This window comes from Vidua macroura, chromosome 2 (assembly GCF_024509145.1).
Source record: "Vidua macroura isolate BioBank_ID:100142 chromosome 2, ASM2450914v1, whole genome shotgun sequence".
Taxonomy (NCBI): Eukaryota; Metazoa; Chordata; class Aves; order Passeriformes; family Viduidae; genus Vidua; species Vidua macroura.
This window is the reverse complement of record NC_071572.1, coordinates 116030734-116049025: the sequence shown is the minus strand read 5'-3', so window position 1 is coordinate 116049025 and position 18292 is coordinate 116030734. Positions and strand designations below refer to the sequence as shown.

Here is an 18292-nt window from a genome sequence, read left to right as displayed (position 1 = left end):
CTCTGAGGGGAAATCTCCTAGGAGTGCTGCTGGAAAAACGAGTTTTCTGCTTTGAGCTGCGTTGCTTGGGAGTCAGATTTCTGTGGGGAAAGCACATAAAAATACCCATGGAGGTTTTCACATCCTCAGTAACTTCATTTTGGGTTTTTTTTTTCCCTAATTGAAGTTAAAATAGCTCCACAAATTTGGCATGGCCCAGGGTTGTGTGCTATGGTCAGTGTTCACATGGATCTAAAGGACCATTCAATGGAATAGCTGCTTAAATTAAATTATTTTGATGCCAGATCAGTGCTGAGCATCCTCTGAAGCTGCAGATGTTTCCTTCTTTAGTATTTTCTGAATTTCTATTTCTGGGAATTCGTGATGCAAATCCCTGTCTGTTTTCTCCCCATTTGAGTGTGTTTATGTTCAACTGCTCAGATTGGAGCAGTAATTATGTACTTTCCTGGTTTAGATGAGTGTATTATTGGCCCTGGAGGACTATTTACTTTCTTTAACTGGAGATTAATTTTTTACAGTTCAGTATTTCAGCAACACGAGCATCAACATTTTGCTGCATTAGAGAACAAGTTTTATTTCCCATTGTCCACGCAGCACAGAGTTCTTGGTCATGCACAATGCCGCTATTTCTGGATAAATACCATCTTTATTATCTCCTTTGTACATGTAAACCCCCAGTTTGATAATAAATTGATATAATTTTGATGCATTTTCATCAATTGAGGCAGTGAATGCTCTCTAAGAGTTCTTCAACCAGTGATCCTATTTTTTCATCTTGCAATCACTGGGTATTTCTTTGTAAATCTGTGTAAATTGTGACATAAGAGGTTTGTTTAGGGATCTGTGTCATGCTGCCTGAAACGTATCATTAAGCAAATTTGGGAGCTGAAGGAGTTTTGCTTCAGCAAAATGCAAGCTTGGAGAGTTTTCCCTGAAAGCAATTTAATAAAGAGAGATGAAGTTTGTAACTGATGTTGGATGCATGATTCCAAATAAGTCTTTTCAGCTCCCACAATTAATAATTTCTGCCAAATTAAGACTTTTCATCTCAAGAAAGAGCAGTGCACAGGAAATTACCCACGAGAGGAGGGAAAAATATTTATGGCAGTGACACCACGGGGTGTCTGTTCAGTAGCTGGTGGTTTTTCCCTCATTTTGTAGGTAAATGGCAGGGATATTTTAGGTCCTTGTCACCCCCTGTGTGTCCTGCCAGTATCTCTGAACAACTCAGGTCCTCAGTTCCCTGCTGGTGCACCCAAGCTTCTGCTGCAGGTTTAATCTCAGCTGGAAACGGTGCTGGTTTTGCTCTCCAGCTGTTCTTCAGGTCACAAAACAAGGAGCCTAAATAAACCTTTTTCTTTCCTCAGGTGGTGCGGGATTACAATCTCCAGCTGTTCTTACAGGAGAACTCCGTGTTCCACAAACCTCAGCCTTTCCAGTTCCAGCCCAGTGACAGTGACACTGTAAGAGCCCTGTGAATCCCTGCAGTTACTTGGTCTTGCTCTATTTTAAAGCAGATTGTTCTAAATGGGGAAGAGAATCACTGGTTTAACCCAGGCTGGTTTAACTCCTGATGTTATTTTTGGGAAAAAAGGGGAGAGTGGCCTGGTTGCAGGAGGTGGGTGATGGTAAAAAAAGCATCAGGGAGGCTCTATATCATCCACAAAAGAGCAGAATCTTTTTTTGGCTTCCAGATTGTGACTAACAGTCCTCTGTTTCACTGCTTTCAACCTAATTCCTACTAAATTTCCTTGCCTTTTTATCCTGCTGGTGAGGTTCTCTTAATTTTCACTAATACTGGGTTACAACTGTGCCAAATAAAGTGTCCCTGCACACCTAAATTGCTCAAGGAATACTTAAGAGATACATATAGAGAGTTATTAAAAATAATACTGTTAAAACACTGCATTCCAAGGTAATATCCAAAAAATCTTACCTTGGTTTCTGTGTTGCTTCCAAAGCAATCATTAATGACATTAAAAGTGGGTAAATCAGACTATGTAAGTGCATTTCCAAACAGCACCTTGATTAAAGTGGATTCTTGATGTCCCATTGACATTAGGGATGTTATTTTAAGAAACAGCTGTTTAAAATAAGTTTGGATCTTTAAAGCATATAAACTTTTTCTGACTGGAATTCTTTATTGAACTGACTTGGGCAGTCCTGATCTGCATTCAAGTGATTCAGATCAAGACCTGCATAAGGGTGATTTTCCCAGTCACCCTGACATCCCTGACTGGCTCTCCTTTGTATTTCCCTTTTAACAAACTGTGGTTTTGATTTTTATTCCAGAAAGAGTCAGTTATTCCCATAAATAAATGTTTGGACAATGCTCTTGGGTGGGATTGTTGGGGTGTCTGTGCAGGACTGGACAATGCTGATGGGTCCCTTCCAACTCAGGATATTCTGTGATAAATTTTAGGTTGTTCTTGATAACAGTGGGCAGAATCTTTCTGAGTCTTTGCTGTGCCTCTCTAACCTTTGCTGCTGTGTTCTCATCCCCGTGCACTCCCTGCATCCAGAGTTTTAATGCAGTTCAGCTGGTGGAGATTGAGCCCTCACCTGTCAGTGCTATGAGAATGACCATAGCAGAGGTACCTGGGGGTGTTTCTGGTCAGCCCTGTGTTATCCCTGTGCATGTGGGATGCTGAATTTACACTCTGGACACGTGGCAACAGAATGCACAATCTCTAGATATATAAAACAGAAAAGGTAAAAAAAAAAAAAAAGCTTTTTTTCACAATGAGACTTCAAGGAGGAAAAATCTATTTAAGGGTGTTATTCGTGGGGGCCACTTCACACTTCTCCTGTGTTCTTGCACAGGGTTTGTAATTGATACTCTAATCTGCTGGGGCAGGAATTAAAATTTCCCAGCTCAAGCCAGTGCTGTGTGTAACTGGTTGCTGCTCCTGTGTGAGAGGGAAAGGTCTGAGAGCTGCAGGCTCTGGTGAAATGCAGCCCCATTGCTGGTTTCATTTGGCTCTTTTTTCCAGAGGGCCATCCCCACGGCCAGGAGAGCTGGAAGTCACTCCCAGTAAACTCTGCAGTGTGAGGAATGCCAGGATTCTGTGCCATGGCACTTGTGTGGGCTCACGGGGTCCACGTGTGCTGCCGGCGCTGCCTCACTCCAGGAATTTTTGGGGAGCAATGAGTGGGTCCTTCAGGTGTCAGTTCCTCACTCCTTTGCTTGGCTAACCCTCTTGGGCTGCAGAACTCCTGCATTTCCTCAGTGCACTGCAGCTTTTTAATCTGCAGCTGCTTAGGCTGTAACCAGTTTTGCCCAAAATAATTCAATTATGCTTCTTTAGGATCCATGTAGCTCAGCTGATGGGATCCTACCTGGGCAATCCCATTTTTAATCAATAAGTACAAGGGAATGAAGGCTCTTGCTCAGGCTTTTGAATTGGTCAGAAATTGGGTGTTTTCTAATTGATGGAGCAACATTTTAATTGCAGGAGAACAATTACCAAGCATTCTTTTGCCACGTGTTCTGTTCCTAGATGTTTTGCAGAGGTTTCTCAGTTGGCTTTTAATTTCTGTGGGTTATGCATGATAATTTTCACACCAAGGGCTGAAAGAAAAAAGGACAGTCATAAATACATCTCCTCAGAAGTTTAATATGAACCTTTTCCAAGAACAAGTTGTGGGCTCCCTTCAGGCTGATCCACTGGGCTCAAAATTCAGAGTATTTAAGTATTACTGGATTGGAGTTGTGAGGGCTGTAGGCAGGAAGAATGTTGTAAACAGTGTGGATATGGAGCTCTGAATGGAGAGCTCTGAATTCTGGTGGAAATTCCACTTTTCCATGCTCCATCCCAAAATCCAGTTTTATTACCAGGATTTCTGTGCAATCCTTGAGTCAGGGACAGCCCAGTTTGCTTCCAGAATGATCCCAGCGTGCACGGTCAGAGCCTGCAAAAAGGTCTGTTCCTAAGAAAGGAAGGAATGAAACAATTTCCCATCAACTTCCCGGAGTTTTGATCCCAAAAATCCCAGTTGCTCTAGGTAAAATGTACACTTTTGAGTGCCCACCAAGAGAAAACCACTTCAAAATGTTTTACATCAGTCAGGTATTTTCCTTTATCTAAAAAAAATTGGTTTGAGCTGGGATTTAATCAGTGGTTCATGTTACTAAATTATTAGATGATTTCATTGTCTTGGTTCATTTTGATGGACATAAATTCTTACTTTTGAAAAAGAAAGTTTTCCCAAAAAATCCCTAAAATAAACCACTTACCTTTGAGGAAATGGTTTATTTTAAAAATACCCAGAAAGAAATGATTGATCAGCTCCGAACAAGCTTTAATCCTCTCCAGAAATGAATTCCCAACATGGATTTAGAGACAGCAAAGCAGAGAATGGAAAAGAATCTTTTTCCTTGATCCCAGGGTTATCACGTGAGAAAAGGAGGCAGGTGACACAAAAGTGTCCCTGGAATGGGAGGAGAAGGGCCCTGAAAAGCTGACATTTCATTTTTGGGGTATTTTTCCTGTTTTTTATTCACTGTTTCCTCAGAGAACATGAGGACAAGCTGTGGCCCAGCTGATTTCTTCCACAGCTTCTTGACATGAATATAATCTTATTTTTCCCCCTCTTCATTTGCACAAAAACACCTCAGGAAGGTCAGTGGGAAGTTCTGCAGTTTCCCCCCGTGTAACTTGGCTGTTTTATGGGTAGATTGTGAAAATAAAGATGAATTTCCCTTCACTCTCAGAAGAACATCTTGGAATTTCTCAGCATCTTCTGTGAAGGAATTTTATATAAGTTGCATAAAAGGGGTCCATATTTCTATATTTACCATGGTCTGTACATTTAATACCAGAACAGACTGGGTTTAAGTACAACTTTCTTGAAGTTAAACCTAAAAAAATAAAATAAAGTTATTTAATTTGATCAACCTTTTAATACTGGAACAGACTGGTTCTAAGTATAACCTTTTTTGAGGCTAAATATATATTACAAAGAAGTAATTATTTAATTTTATTCAGTTTTAGGAATTCTTTTTGAGGAGAATTACAGCCATTCAGGTAAAGAAATGATCAGTAGGTGTGAGTGGGCAAAGCTCTGCCTTCCTTCTGTGACATGACCCATCTTGTGCCTGTCTAAAACTGAATTTATTTAATCCCTCTCAGCCCAGTTGTGCTCAAAATAAGATCTGAGATCTGATATTTTTATTTGAGGTTGTTACTGAAGAAAAAGGAAAGTTTAGGGTCTGCTGGGGTGTTGAAATGTGAGGATCATTTCTGATTTTCTCTTAAGTATAATGAGCTGAAATTGGCTCCCAACCTAATGGATTTTATTTTCATTTCCACTGCCTAGTTGATTTTAATTTTCACCACCTAATTTTAATTTAGAGAGCACACAGAATTCTTTGGCTTTTAGCTCTCAGTATTTTCTAACAATGAAAAACAGAGAGCAGAAGTTGCACTTGAAAGAAGTGGCCAATTCAGAACTACAAATTTGTTTCTATTGCATTGAAAATATCCACAAAATCAATTTTTCTGGGTCAAACTTGATTTTAAAAGTCTCTTTTTTTTTTTTGCCTTTGGTTACCTAATGAGGGCAATTTTTTCATATTTCTGGTTCTAATAGATTTTTGGAAAAATTGGCTGGGAATGCAGCTGCTGTGAGGGCTGAGGCAAATGAGGATAATTAGGAGGGTGAGAACAGAAGTAAATGAACAAAAATACTCTGCACTCTAATTTCAAGATTAATTTCAGTGAGAACAATAAAAACCATTAAAAATAAAATAAGATTCAAATTCGTTTTAATAAAAGGGTTGTGCTTTTCATCTCTTGTATGCAACAGAAGTTCTTAATACAGAAACGTCAAGGCCTAGGAATAACAAAGCTGTGTTGATCAGTGATATTTAATAAAAATCAACACTTTGAAGATTCTAGACTTCCAAAACAAAAACAAAAAACCTGAAAGAAACAAAAAACCCCCAAACCCAAAAAAAAAAAAAAAAAAATCCCTGCCCAGTCCAATGTTCCTTTTCTTCTGCAGCCTCCTCCTCAATTTATTAGATTTATATCATATTGTCTAGTATTAATTATATATTATAATTTTTTTGGTTTAAAAAGCAGCATGTGGTTCTATAAAGCAGCAATAATAGGTTGATTTGGATTTAGCCTTATTGTAACATATATGTGATAATAATAATAGTGGATTTAAGTCTTTTTTTTTTGTTATTCTGAGGGGGGGGGGGGAAATCCCCTTTATGCAGAAAAAAAAAATCTTAATTTTTAAAGATGAAGTGTGTCCAGTTTGAAATGTTGGAAATTTACTGAAATATGAGTCAGCCCCAGCTCACTCTTGGCTAAATTAAAATGAAATTAATTCAGCAATAAGAGACTGAAAGGAAGCCCCAAAGTTGGCTCACGATTTTCTCAGAACTGCTGAGTTTAGCAGTGAGTTGTGTGAAAAATGTCATGTGTGTTCCTTCCTCCTCCCCAGAGTGTTGCTCTGCAGCACTGGCATGGAAACTTTTCTGTTTTCACCTCCTTTTAAAAGAAATGCCTGGTTTTTAGCTGTGTTTTCTGTCGGTGCTTTGCATGCAATAAATGTTCTCTGCTTTTTGCCTTGCTACAAGTGAACTTTTTTAGGCTTCAGCCACAAAAATAAGGAACTTGGAGGCTCCAGAGCTGATTTTTTTTTTGCTTTCAAGACAGCACTGTGCCATCTGCATCCGGATATAACCAGATAAATAAGAATACAGGATGAATTTGGCCTGTTGGGAGGCAAATCCTGCACCTGTACCAACATTTCAGAAGTGACATTTAGCTGCAGCCTGAATGCTTTTGTTAATTTAAGAAGCAGCATTGCTGCCCCTGAGCTTTTTAGCTGCCTGGAGCCATCCAGAACTTTGGTTTGCTGATTGAATTTTTAGCACTAAACACTGGTTTTGTTGTAACCCAAGCCCTGAGGGAGCAGCAGAGTGTCCATCTATGTTTAGCTCAGGTTTTTTGGCTCTCCCTTCATTCCTTGGCCACGCAGAGTGGGTTTGGTTTCTCTCTCTTTTTGGAAGAGGTTAAATTGAGGCATTCCAGGCCTGAAAACACTTCAGCTTCATGGAATAGATCAGGATCAGACCCTTCAGTTCCCTGCAATTTGGACTTCAATGTCCACAGCAGATAAATGTGGTTTAGCTCCTTTCTTCTCACCTATTTTTATGGCAGCTGGGTTTTCATTTTCTTGATGTCCCTGTCCAGTCTGTCTTTGCCTGAGGGTACAGAATTAAGGCTTTTCATTGCCACGTTTTTATTTTGTTTTATTTTTTAGACCTTTAAGCAAGGGTGGGGTCTGCCTTGGTGCAACACTGCTTCATAAATAACTAATAAAAGTCTGATCCTAAAAAATTCCTTTATTTTTTAGTAGGCCTTAAAGAGTAGCCACAAAGTTCACATTCATTTTTCTGGTCAAGTGCTTTTGATAAATAGACTAAAACCCAAAATCACACTTGGGGTAATGGAGAAGAATAATCAAGTGACTGAAAAGTCTGGATTCTTTCCATATGGAAATGAGCTGCTGAGTAGGAGCAAGAGCAGTAGGAGCACTGAAAATATGTTATGGGCTGTTTTCACTCTCAGATGTTTGATAGGGAAGAGGGAATGTCAAAGAATTCTGCTCAGGTTTAGGCTCAGGTGGAGGCTGTGTGATAAACAGGGAAAAAAACTGAGGTGAAATGTTATCTTAAGGATTGGATGTGCCTAAATAAATCCATCTGTTGTCTTCTCCAGTTTTACAATGGGATATCTTAACAGAGGTAATTAAAGAAGTCAGTAACGAATGAATATGATTCTTTAAATCCACCTCAATAAAAGCCAATTTACTAATTAGATTGAGGGGATAGGTGAAGAGATCCTCACCTGAAGCTTCACCTTCCTACCTGATCATCCCAGAGCTGGCCCTGTGCCTGCCCCTCTCCTCTTCTGGGCTGCTCCACACCTTGCCTGACAATTCCCTGTGCTTGGAAAATAACTCTGGCTGGCATTTCAGACACTCAGAATAAAGGCCAGGTTCAGTTTTGGCAAAGAACTTCACTGAACAAATACTGAGCTGAAGTTTTGCTTCTTTGTCAATTATATCCCCTGATCAGCTGTCAACCAAAGTTAGTATTTTTGTGTCTTCCATGAGGACAGTGTAATCTAAAGGCCAGAAAAATCTTGTTTTCAGAATGACTTCAGTTTGCCTCCTGGTGTCTCTTGGTTTTACCCCAGTCTGTGCCAAATGCTGGTGTAGATGATTAAACTCTCATCCTTCCTCGACACAAATCATTCCACTTCTCCTGCTAAAATGCCTGATCACAGCATCTCTTCTTCTGCAACAGCTGGAGGCTTCCCAGCTACCCTGAAAATAATTCCATGTCTTTCTCCTCCTTACCCTTTCCTGATGGCTAACCTTGGATTTCTCCTGCCTAAACAACCTTTTCATCCTTCTGGGCTTTTTCTCTAGTTTCAAACTCCACCTGATGAAGAAAAATGGTGTCATTTGAACCACACAGAGTGAGAAATTTGTGACACAGGCATTTCTTTCACACTTCAACAGCTCTGTGCGTATTCTCTCTTCTTGAGTCAGTTTATAAGGGATTTTTTTGGTTGATCTCAAAGGCTGGGCAGGATTATGTCAGGACTTGTGATAAAAAGGAATGCAGAGGGATTGTGGATTGCAGTGACTGGATCAGGAAAAAAAAAATCATAGGAACTGGTTGAGGTTGGAAGGGATCTCTGGAGGTTGTCTGGCCCAGAGCTGGTTGTCCAGGACTGTATCCAGGTGGCTTTTGGATATCTTCAAAGATGGAAGATGGTTCTTTGACTCTGTTACAAATGGAAATGATGGAAAGATTGGGAATGATTTCAGTCATTCCGTGCTGGGAAATGTTCCTCTTCTGTTCAGCCTGTAGACAGTGGAGAACTATTTCATCTTGCTTTAGTTGGAACTTCTTGAGGAGGACAATTTTACTTTTTGTCATTGACACAACAAAAGCAGGAGTAAGATAGAGCAATATCACAAATGTGATTGGAAATTTCAGTCTCTGTTTTGCAGCCACAAACATTTTTGGACAGAAACTGCTGTGCTGTGCTAAAATATTTGATGGCTTTGTGGTTTGATCACAGTTTACAAAGAATGAGCCCCTTGGTCACACTAAACCTTTCATCTTTAGGAAGGAATTGTTCCCCATGAGGGTGGGCAGGCCCTGGCACAGGGTGCCCAAGGAAGCTGTGGCTGCTCCATCCCTGGAAGTGTCCAAGGCCAGGTTGGACAGGGCTTGGAGCAACCTGGGACAGTGGAAGGTGTCCCTGCCCATGGCAGGGGTGGGGCTGGATGGGCTTTTAAAGTCCCTTCCATCCCAAACCTTTCCACAATTCCATGATCTTTGCTTCCTATAATGCCTTTTTACTTTGGGAATTGAATTCTTGTGAACTTTTGGCTTTTGGAGTTGCCTTCCCACAACCTGGTCCCATCCCAAAGTTCCCCAGGAGGTTCTTGCCACACCTTCCTTGTTTCGTAAGATGCAAGACCCCAGGCTGACAAATGTAACACAGAGTTAGACCCTGTAGGCAAAGACAGAGGTAGCCCAGGGTCGGGGCCATCCTGCCTCATCCCCTGTTGCCTGTTCCAGAGCCGGCAGCTGGAATCAGAGACGGGAACGACCGAGGAGCACAGCCTGAACAAGGAGGCGCGGAAATGGGCGACGCGGGTGGCCCGCGAGCACAAGAACATCGTCCACAGCCAGAGGGTAGGTCTGGGAAAAGCACATCCCCTGGGACAGGAGCTGCTGCCAGCACCAGGGACTCACCCGGGGCCTGCCTTCACGTGGGTGTCTAAAGTCTGTTCCGCACCGGGAAAATCCGTGAGGAATTGGCTGTTAAATCTAATGCGAAGAGGCAAAATTAGATGTGAATTGATAAATTTATTTCTGTGGCTGATCTTTGAAGAGCCATGGGCTGTGTTTGGGCATCAGACAGCTGGGTTTTGGAATGTGTTGAATGTGTCTTTTAGGAGGGAGAATAAAGACAGAAGTTCCTTGCTCTTCCCCCAAAAAATCCAGCCATGAAGGAGTCTGCTGTGCTTTCACAACAGCCTGCCCAGTTTCCTGGTCATCCATACAATTCCAACCCCTGAGCACGGCATCAGCTGGAGAAAAACAACATCCAGAATGCTCTGACATCTCTGGGGAGGCTCCAGGGAGACCTCAGTGCCCCTTCCAGTGTCTAAAGACAGCTGGAGAGGGACCTGGGACAAGGGGTGGACACAGGGAATGGCCAGAGGGCAGCGTTGGAGTCATCACCTTTTTCCTGGGATGGACCTCAGTCAGCCAACCCCAGCATCCAGACAGTAACTGATGGTCACAAATACCTGTCTTTGGCATCTGCTGCACCTGGGCTGTGTTTCCTTGTTCCTGGCAGACCCTGGAAGAGCTGGAGTGCCACGGGCCCGTGATGTCCGAGCAAACCCGAGCGGAACTGGAGCAGAAAATAGACGAAGCCAGGGAGAGCATTCGCAAGGCTGAGGTACAAAAGGAAATTCTTTTGGCATTTTCACTTCCTTCCCACAGGTAGATCTTTGTTACAGCTTCATTTGGTTCGTGGAAATGTGCATTTTTAGCATCAAAACCCAGGGAATTTTAAGATTTTTTTTTTTTCTTTTCTTCATTTGGTATTTGTCAAATCACTGAATGAATGAACTTTGTGAAAATCCAGATCAGAAGAGTGATATTAGAAACACCTCCTGATGAAGAGTGAGTCCTCTTACTGCACTTTTCTCTGTCAAAGGTCAAGAATCTCTATATTTAGGGGCTCTATCTGAAACTGATTGAAAAACAATCTCATTGTTTTTTACTAATTTCCTTCTACTTGAAGGAATTAATACCAGAAAATGGTGATTTTATCTCTGTCTTCATATTTTTAGGTTCTAGAAGCAACTGCCATGTGCTGTTGCAGTGGGTTTTGATACACAAACTAAACCTGACTGTTGATGGGAAAACACTGGAAATGATCCTTGTATCTCTGATTTTACTGTGAGGTGCTTTTAAAGGGGTTACTGAGGGTTTTGAGACCTGTTGTGGGTTAAGACTCATGAAAAACTTCACTTCTTATTTGGCTGCCAGTGTTGGGCTGGTCAGAGTGAACTGTTTTCATGGTCCCTGACTGCAAAAGCCCACTGCAGGCAGCAGGATCTGATCTGCTGGGCTTGGGTGAGTGGGTTGCTTAATTAAAACTGTAGAAGAAACCTAATTGTTTCAGTGAAGTGCTTCTCATACCTCAGAGTAGCTGATGTCATTAGGAATGTGATTTACAGGTGAAGGGGTTCAAAAATACAGAGCAAACTTACTCCTCCTCCTGGCAGGAGAACTATCAGGCTCCTTTTTTTTTTTAAAGCAAATGCAGGATATGTGTTTTTTTAAAACCTAATTCTTACACAAAGTGGTTTAAAAACCTGCTTTGAGTAAATTATTTCCAACAGACCATACTCCAAAATACTTGTGTATATACATGCATAGTTAATGATTAAACCTGCAAGGATAAAAGCAGCAGCAAGAAATAAAATCAGGATAAGAAGCTGCCAAAGAGAAAGTTCTTGCAGCAAAATATTATAAAAGGTACAAATTAAATCAGTCTGGAACTTATGTGACTTAGGAGAAAGGGAAAGTGCCTAGAAGTGGAAGTTTTATATATTATTTTCTCCAAGACATGTATTTTAGCTAATTCAGACAATTAGTGTATTTTCCTGGTATCCAGTGTGGTGCAGTTAAACCATCCCTTACTTTCCTTACATTTAATATGTGCCCTGTTTTACAGGGGAAGATGGTGCCAGTGCCAGGTACTTGAGGATGAAACCCAGTGACTGGGGGAGTTTTTCCAACTTCTTTCTCTTCTGCTGCTTTTAAAGACATGAAGTTATCCCTGCGCTTTTGGGATGGTGTGGAAAGCACTTTGTGGACTTTCCTGTATTGCCACCAAAGCTGTTTACAGTGTAGCATTGTTTATTTTTTTTTTTTTTCAGATAAACCAATAAGTGGATTTAGGGAGATTTTATTTCCATTTGGGAATGGCTTTTTCTTTTAGCCCTGTTGGTCCCCACTCCTCTGAGAGTGAGCTCAAGACCACAAATCAGACAAGAGATTTTTGCACACATAAAATCCTAGAGAAGGACAACCTAAGCTTTGAGCTAAAACCTGTTCTTTGGGAATGCAATTATAATTGCTTGCAGTGTGTGAAAACCAAACATTCCTGCATATTTAAGTGCACCTGATTGAGTTGGAATTACTGAGGGCTGGGCTGGGGAGTGGTATTTGTGCAAAAAGTTATTTAGGCTGTAGGGAGGCTGTGGAGTTTGAAGGTGTATGAGGATGACACAGAGGCTTGATTTTTATTTTATTTTTCTCTTGAAATGCTTGTGATTTTAATGGAAATTTTTATGCCTGTTCTCTATCCCATTTTGATTTCTTGACTCGTTCATTTTCCTTTGCAAATCCACTTTTTTTTTCTGTCCTCATCATTCCTGAAGGGGAAGACAACTTCACAAACACGTTGAGATTAATTCTTTCTGGTTTGGTTAGAGAGGATTTTATTGGTAAAGGTTGTTTTTTTTTTGTTCCTAGGGTGTATTGGGTATAGAAGTGCTCATCTCATTGCCCTCTTCCTTGGAGTCCCTGAATCCAGGGAAATCTAAGCCCTGGGAGGAGCTGTTCCATATGGATAACTGTATTTAACAAGTACAGGGATGTGGAAACAGGTGTAATTTGAAAGTACAGCAGAGTAATTGAGTAAAAATGTGCTCAGGATCAGGAAATACTGGAGAATCCCATTTTTTTTTTGTCTTCTGCAAGATGGATATAAAGCCTCAGATTGGCACATCGACAGCTCAGTGGGTCATCTCTGATCTTTTTCTTCTGGGATAACAGCTGTTTTTCCTTGTGATGTTTTCAGGGAGCAAACTCCTTGATTAGAGGCAGGGAAAAATTAGGATTTCCAGCAGAGTGCTGCTGTGCAGGTGATACGTGGCAGATGTGACTGTAACTGATAACCAGAGCACGCATTTTTGTGTTAAAATTGGAAAATACGAGGTTTGTTAAAGGATGGGTTTTTTTTTTGTTTGTTTGTTTGATTGCTTCTTTTAAAAGGAACTGTTAAAATAATGTTAGATTTTGAGTGATAATACCTCTGGCACTGGCAAAGAAGTAAAATTGACTGTAGTTAATGACACACTGTGGAGTTTAGATCCAGAGGGATTCTATTCTTGTCCCAGCAGCATTGAACCACTTTGATAAAGACAAGCCCTGAGAGCACAAGGTGCTCCTTCAAATTGAAAGTGGCACAATTCAGGCATTAGCTGTAAAGGAGATCAATTAAAAGTTTGGCAATTGATACTGAAAACTGATTATTTGTGAAAATAAACCATTCTTGGAGCTCTCTGTACTCACTCACCCAATTCAGGTAATTGAAGTAGAACTTCTGTGATTTCTGTAACAGCAGGAAGGAAGGGAGGAATTGAGCTTTCCATTTTCCCACTGCCTGAATCCCTTTATCTTTCAATGACTGAATTTTACAGAAATTTACTGGCAGCAGAGCCCAGCTCCCCCTGGCTGTCCCCTCCTGTCAGGAGCTGTGCAGAGCCACAAGGTCCCCCCTGAGCCTCCTTTTCTCCAGGCTGAGCCCCTTTTCAGCTCCCTCAGGAATTCTCCAGCCCATTCCCAGCTCTGTTCCCTTCCCTGCACACCCTCCAGGCCCTCCATGTCCTTCTTGCCCTGAAGATCTGAAGCTGCCCCCAGGACTGGAAGTGCCTCAGCAGTGCCAGCACAGATTTCTTCTTCTCATCTCCTTTATCCTCTCTCACACCAGAGGCTCCAGCGTGGCTCTCCCCAAGCAGTTCAGTTGTCCCAGGGCTGACAAGATTCTTCTCCAGGATGGTGGGAGAGGTTTCCCATTTGCTCTCAGGTCTTTGGGCCTCCACAGCAATTAATCCTGTTCCCACTTAATTACAGGGGGATGTATTTTGTCTCCTCATCAGGATACCTACAGCTCTCCAGAGAGTGTTTGTACCTGATTAGATCTGGAAAAGGCTCACTGCGGTGCTGTTTGCCCTGTTTGATCAGCTCAGAGGTGTAGGGCCATTTTTAATTGTACCTGGGGGGCTGATTTCTCCCTCTCCTTGTATTTGGCTGTGGATATTTATTGCTGGGTTGTGTCACAGTGGGAACAAAGCCAATTCCATATGCTTCAGGAAAATAAATGAAATGGAATCACAGCATGGTTTGGGTGGGAAGGGACCTTCAGGATCATTTAGTCCCAACCTCCTGCCATGGGCAGGGGCACCTTCCACTATCCCAGGCTGCTCCAAGGCCTGTCCAAGCTGGCCTGGAGCACTTCCAGGGAATTAGGCTCCTAATCCAAAAAGGAGAATTTGTAAAATGCCCCTCGCTGCCATCTCTGGTTGAGCTCAGGAAGCAAAGGCTGGGAGAGCAGTGCAGGGAACCAGGTGCCTTCCCTGCAGGAGATGTGTAGGAGCTGTTGGTCTTTCCAGGTCAGCACATTGAGGACTGGCCTGGAGAAACCCCAGTGACATCCACAGAGCAGGAATTTCAAACTCTCTTGGTGAAAAGCAGTTTAGTGAGGGGGACAATGATTTTTTACATGGTGGCTAACACCAGAGCACAGGGAATGGTTTCCCACTGCCAGAGGGCAGGGATAGGTGGGATATTGGGAGGGAATTCCTGGCTCTGAGAGTGGGCAGGCCCTGGCACAGGGTGCCCAGAGCAGCTGTGGCTGCCCCTGGATCCCTGGAAGTGTCCAAGGCCAGGTTGGAGCACCCTGGGATGGTGGAAGGTGTCCCTGCCATGGCAGGGGTGGGAATGGGATGATTTTCTAGGTGATGGGCTTTGGGGTGTCTAATCCAGCCTGTGCCTCAGTTTTACTGACTGCTTTGGCTCTGAAATGTCCATTACATTTTTCACTCTATGAGGAACCAGTGTTCACCCCAGGACCTCAGAGAAACCTGATAACAAATGTTTGCATACATACATTTTACAGACACTTATTTCCTTACAGAATTTGGGTGATGTCCATTCAAGCCCCGTTCCCAACAGCTCAAGAGCCACTTCTTAAACCCTACAACTTCAATACTTAGGGATCTTTAATGCTTTATGTGCCTAAGCTTGGGAAAAACCCATCTGCCACTTGGGCTGGAGCTGTGCAGGTGGATTCTTCTCCAGGAATAGCTTCCCCTCTGTTTCCTTAACCTTGGAATTCCCTTGGGAGAGGTGTGATGTGTGCCAGTGCCTCATTTCCTGCTTGCTTCACATTGGATTTCAGATTATTTAGCATATAAATTAACTCCTGGAAAAACCTCCAGCCCAGCCTCCCACTTAGAACAGAAACTCACTCAGTGTTGTGGTGGAAAATGTAATTTATGAGCTAATTCCCCACCTGGTGCAGAAAAAGGATCCAGATTTTAAGTGAGTTGTGTTGGACAGGATTTATATTTTTGATAAAAGATAAGTTTTGGGTTTTCTACCCCAAACCTCCAGCAAGGCAGTGCAAGCTGAATTTTTTTTGTTTATTTCCTCATACATCCCTACTTTATCACAGCAGGCTGTGATTTGAAACTGAACTGCATGGAATAAGTCTCACTTTGGGTTTTGAGAAGTTTAGGGTATTCCAAGACTTAATTATAAATCAAATTGATTTATAGTCATGCCTATCACTGTATCATAATTCCAGTGGCCCAAAATTTAACTTTTTCCTGAAGAGAATTTCATTTTAATATCTTTTTTCAATTAAAAAGCCTAGAATTTCAACAAGAAATGTTTCTAAGTGGGGACAGAAATAAAGCTAATGGCTTTCCAGAGTGTTTTGCCCCAATCTCTCCACATTGATTTCTTCCTGGCTAAAAGAATTTGCCAAATGAGAGTGTCCAGCCACTTGGGGACATGGGCAGTGGTGGCCTTGGCAGTGCTGGGGGGACTCCATGATCTTAGAGGGGTTTTCTACCCTAAATAGTTCCTGTATGAGTTTTTTTCCTGTCACTAAAAAAATACTGCAGTGGAATAGAATATTTCTCACAGAAAATGGTTTGGGTCTCCTCATAATCCTAATTTAATTTGATTTTAGTATCTGACCAAGCACCTAAATGCAACTTCTGTGTGAAATAAATAATGCTGAATTCTTCAGGAGAAAAAAAAAAAAAATCTGGGCATGGCACAGGGTTTGTTCTGCACCTTGAAAAGCCATGGCAGGTAAAGCAACTCTGCTTTCAGGAAAATCCATTTAAAACTGGCTTTAACAAAAACCTGAACCAGAATATTGAAGGGACAACATCTGCTGCATTACTCTGTGGTTTTTACCCCAACACCTTTATAAATGGCTTTGTAGGACTTGGATTTAAGGTGTTAGTGGGATGTGAAGGAACTCTGGGTTTCTTTCCAGCCCTTTTCTCTCCTGGGAATGGGAACAGCTCTGTAAAATTCCTGCTGGCTTTCCTTTCCATGCCTTGCAGAACAGTTGTGTATCTTCATCTTGAGTAAGCTGTGGGTCAAAAAACCATTGCTTAATTAAGACTGGAATAGTAAATAAACAAAACTATTGCATCTCCCATGTGGAGCAACGTCAGGTATGTGAGGAATAGATAACAGTGTTTATATCTTCTAAAACTTGGGTGGTTTTTCCTTTCATCTTCTTAGATCCTCCCAGCAGAAAGAACAGTTTAGAGGAGCAGGAACCCCCCCAGAAGAGTTTGTACATTTTGTGGGTGGCTGATGGTTTTTTAATCAGTGTAAAAATACCCCAGTCCTCAGCTATTAAGCAGTAATTGGTGACTGTAAACAGCAATTTCACTGTTACACAGGAAAATGTTTGTCCTGCAGTGAGATTTCCTAACAATGAAATTTGGGCAGCACCCAGATTTCAGAGCCAGCGCTGGATTCCAGCATTCCTGGGCTTTGGAAGCTCAGCTGCCTTCCTGGAGATGCTCAGAGTTGCTGGCAGTGCCAGGGGTCACTTGATTGAAGATATTTTTGGGTCTGTCAGTGGAGGTCACTCACTCAGGGGGCACAGCACGAGTGTCCCTGGGGACTCCAGTGGGAGGCAGGGAAAACCAGGCTTAAAGCCTTGTTTAGTTTTTAAATGTGATGATCTTTCAAGGGAACAAGACTTAGAGAAAAGCTTGTGACACAATGTGGTGAAATCACCACTGTTGCCCTGTTTCCTTCTTACTTAACATTTTATTCTGGCATAATGAAAGCATCAAAGCCCAGCTCGTTCAGATGGAGTGATGCTCAAATTAAATGTTTGTATCTTTATAAAATCAGAGTATTTGAGGTTGGAAGGGCACTCCAAAATCATCAAATCCAACCCAGCACTGCCAAGGCCACCACTAAACCATTTTTTAATGTGTAGCTGTTCCTGTGTGAGAAGCAGAATAAAGCTCTACTCCTGAGTGGTATTTTATTTGTATTTTTCCTACAGGTAGGAAGCTGTTAACTCTGGTCTACCAGCATAATTATTTAGGTAAAAATATAATTTCAGCTTGTAAATAACTTTCAAGTGCAGGCCTGACCTAATGCTTCTGGTGCTTTTATGGCTTGTCTGCAATGGAATGAAACTCAAAACATTTGTGGTTTGGAACAAACATTTGTTGACTGTTAGGGCTCCTGGGTGTAAACAGGGAGGGGGAACTCCATTGGATTTGCTGGGTACATTGAATTAAAACCTCTTGTCAAGTACACTCAAGGATTTTGGAGCAGCTTGTTTATTTTAGCTCACAATTTGTACAAACAAACTACAGGAGAGGAAAGACTAACAGCAACTGCAGATGTTTGTAGCAGCCTGGACCAGTGTTTATTGCTGTAGCATAACTCAGCCTAATTGGAAACTGCATAATGAGGTAAACAGCAAAACAACTGGGCTGAGCAGTTCCTAGGTGGAGGCACAGGGAAAGTGCTCAGAAATGGGTGTCAGGATGTAAAGGCAGGTTAGGGGAGAGCTACTTCACTCCACAAGTAAATATATGCATTAATCTATATATATTTATATATTCACAGCCAGGCTGGACGGGGCTTGGAGCAGCCTGGGATAGCAGAAGGTGTCCCTGCCCATGGCAGGGAGTGGCACTGGATGATTTTAAGGTCCTTCCAACCCAAAACATTCTGGGATTCTGTGAATAAGTTGCTTTGACAAGGTTGTTCTCCCTGCCCTGTGCAGCTGCAAGGTTGGAGTGGGTTTGTTGAAAGCCTTGGATGCTTAGGAACAGGAGAGAAGGGATGCACATGAATGTATTGAATGTTTCCTCCTTT

The 18292-nt window shown here is 42.0% G+C and overlaps 1 protein-coding gene across 4 annotated transcripts in view; it reads left to right on the top strand.

Moving 5' to 3' along the window:
- FCHSD2 (FCH and double SH3 domains 2) overlaps window positions 1-18292 on the top strand; it is a 131656-nt gene that overhangs the window by 92164 nt on the left and 21200 nt on the right. For 3 of the 4 annotated variants that reach the window (XM_053971488.1, XM_053971489.1, XM_053971490.1), the window contains exons 10-13: window positions 1368-1463; window positions 2523-2594; window positions 9623-9739; window positions 10410-10514. In XM_053971488.1, coding sequence (XP_053827463.1) covers window positions 1368-1463; window positions 2523-2594; window positions 9623-9739; window positions 10410-10514 — 390 coding nt within the window. The remainder of the gene's footprint in view (window positions 1-1367; window positions 1464-2522; window positions 2595-9622; window positions 9740-10409; window positions 10515-18292) is intronic. The other variant, XM_053971492.1, reaches the window with a different exon arrangement.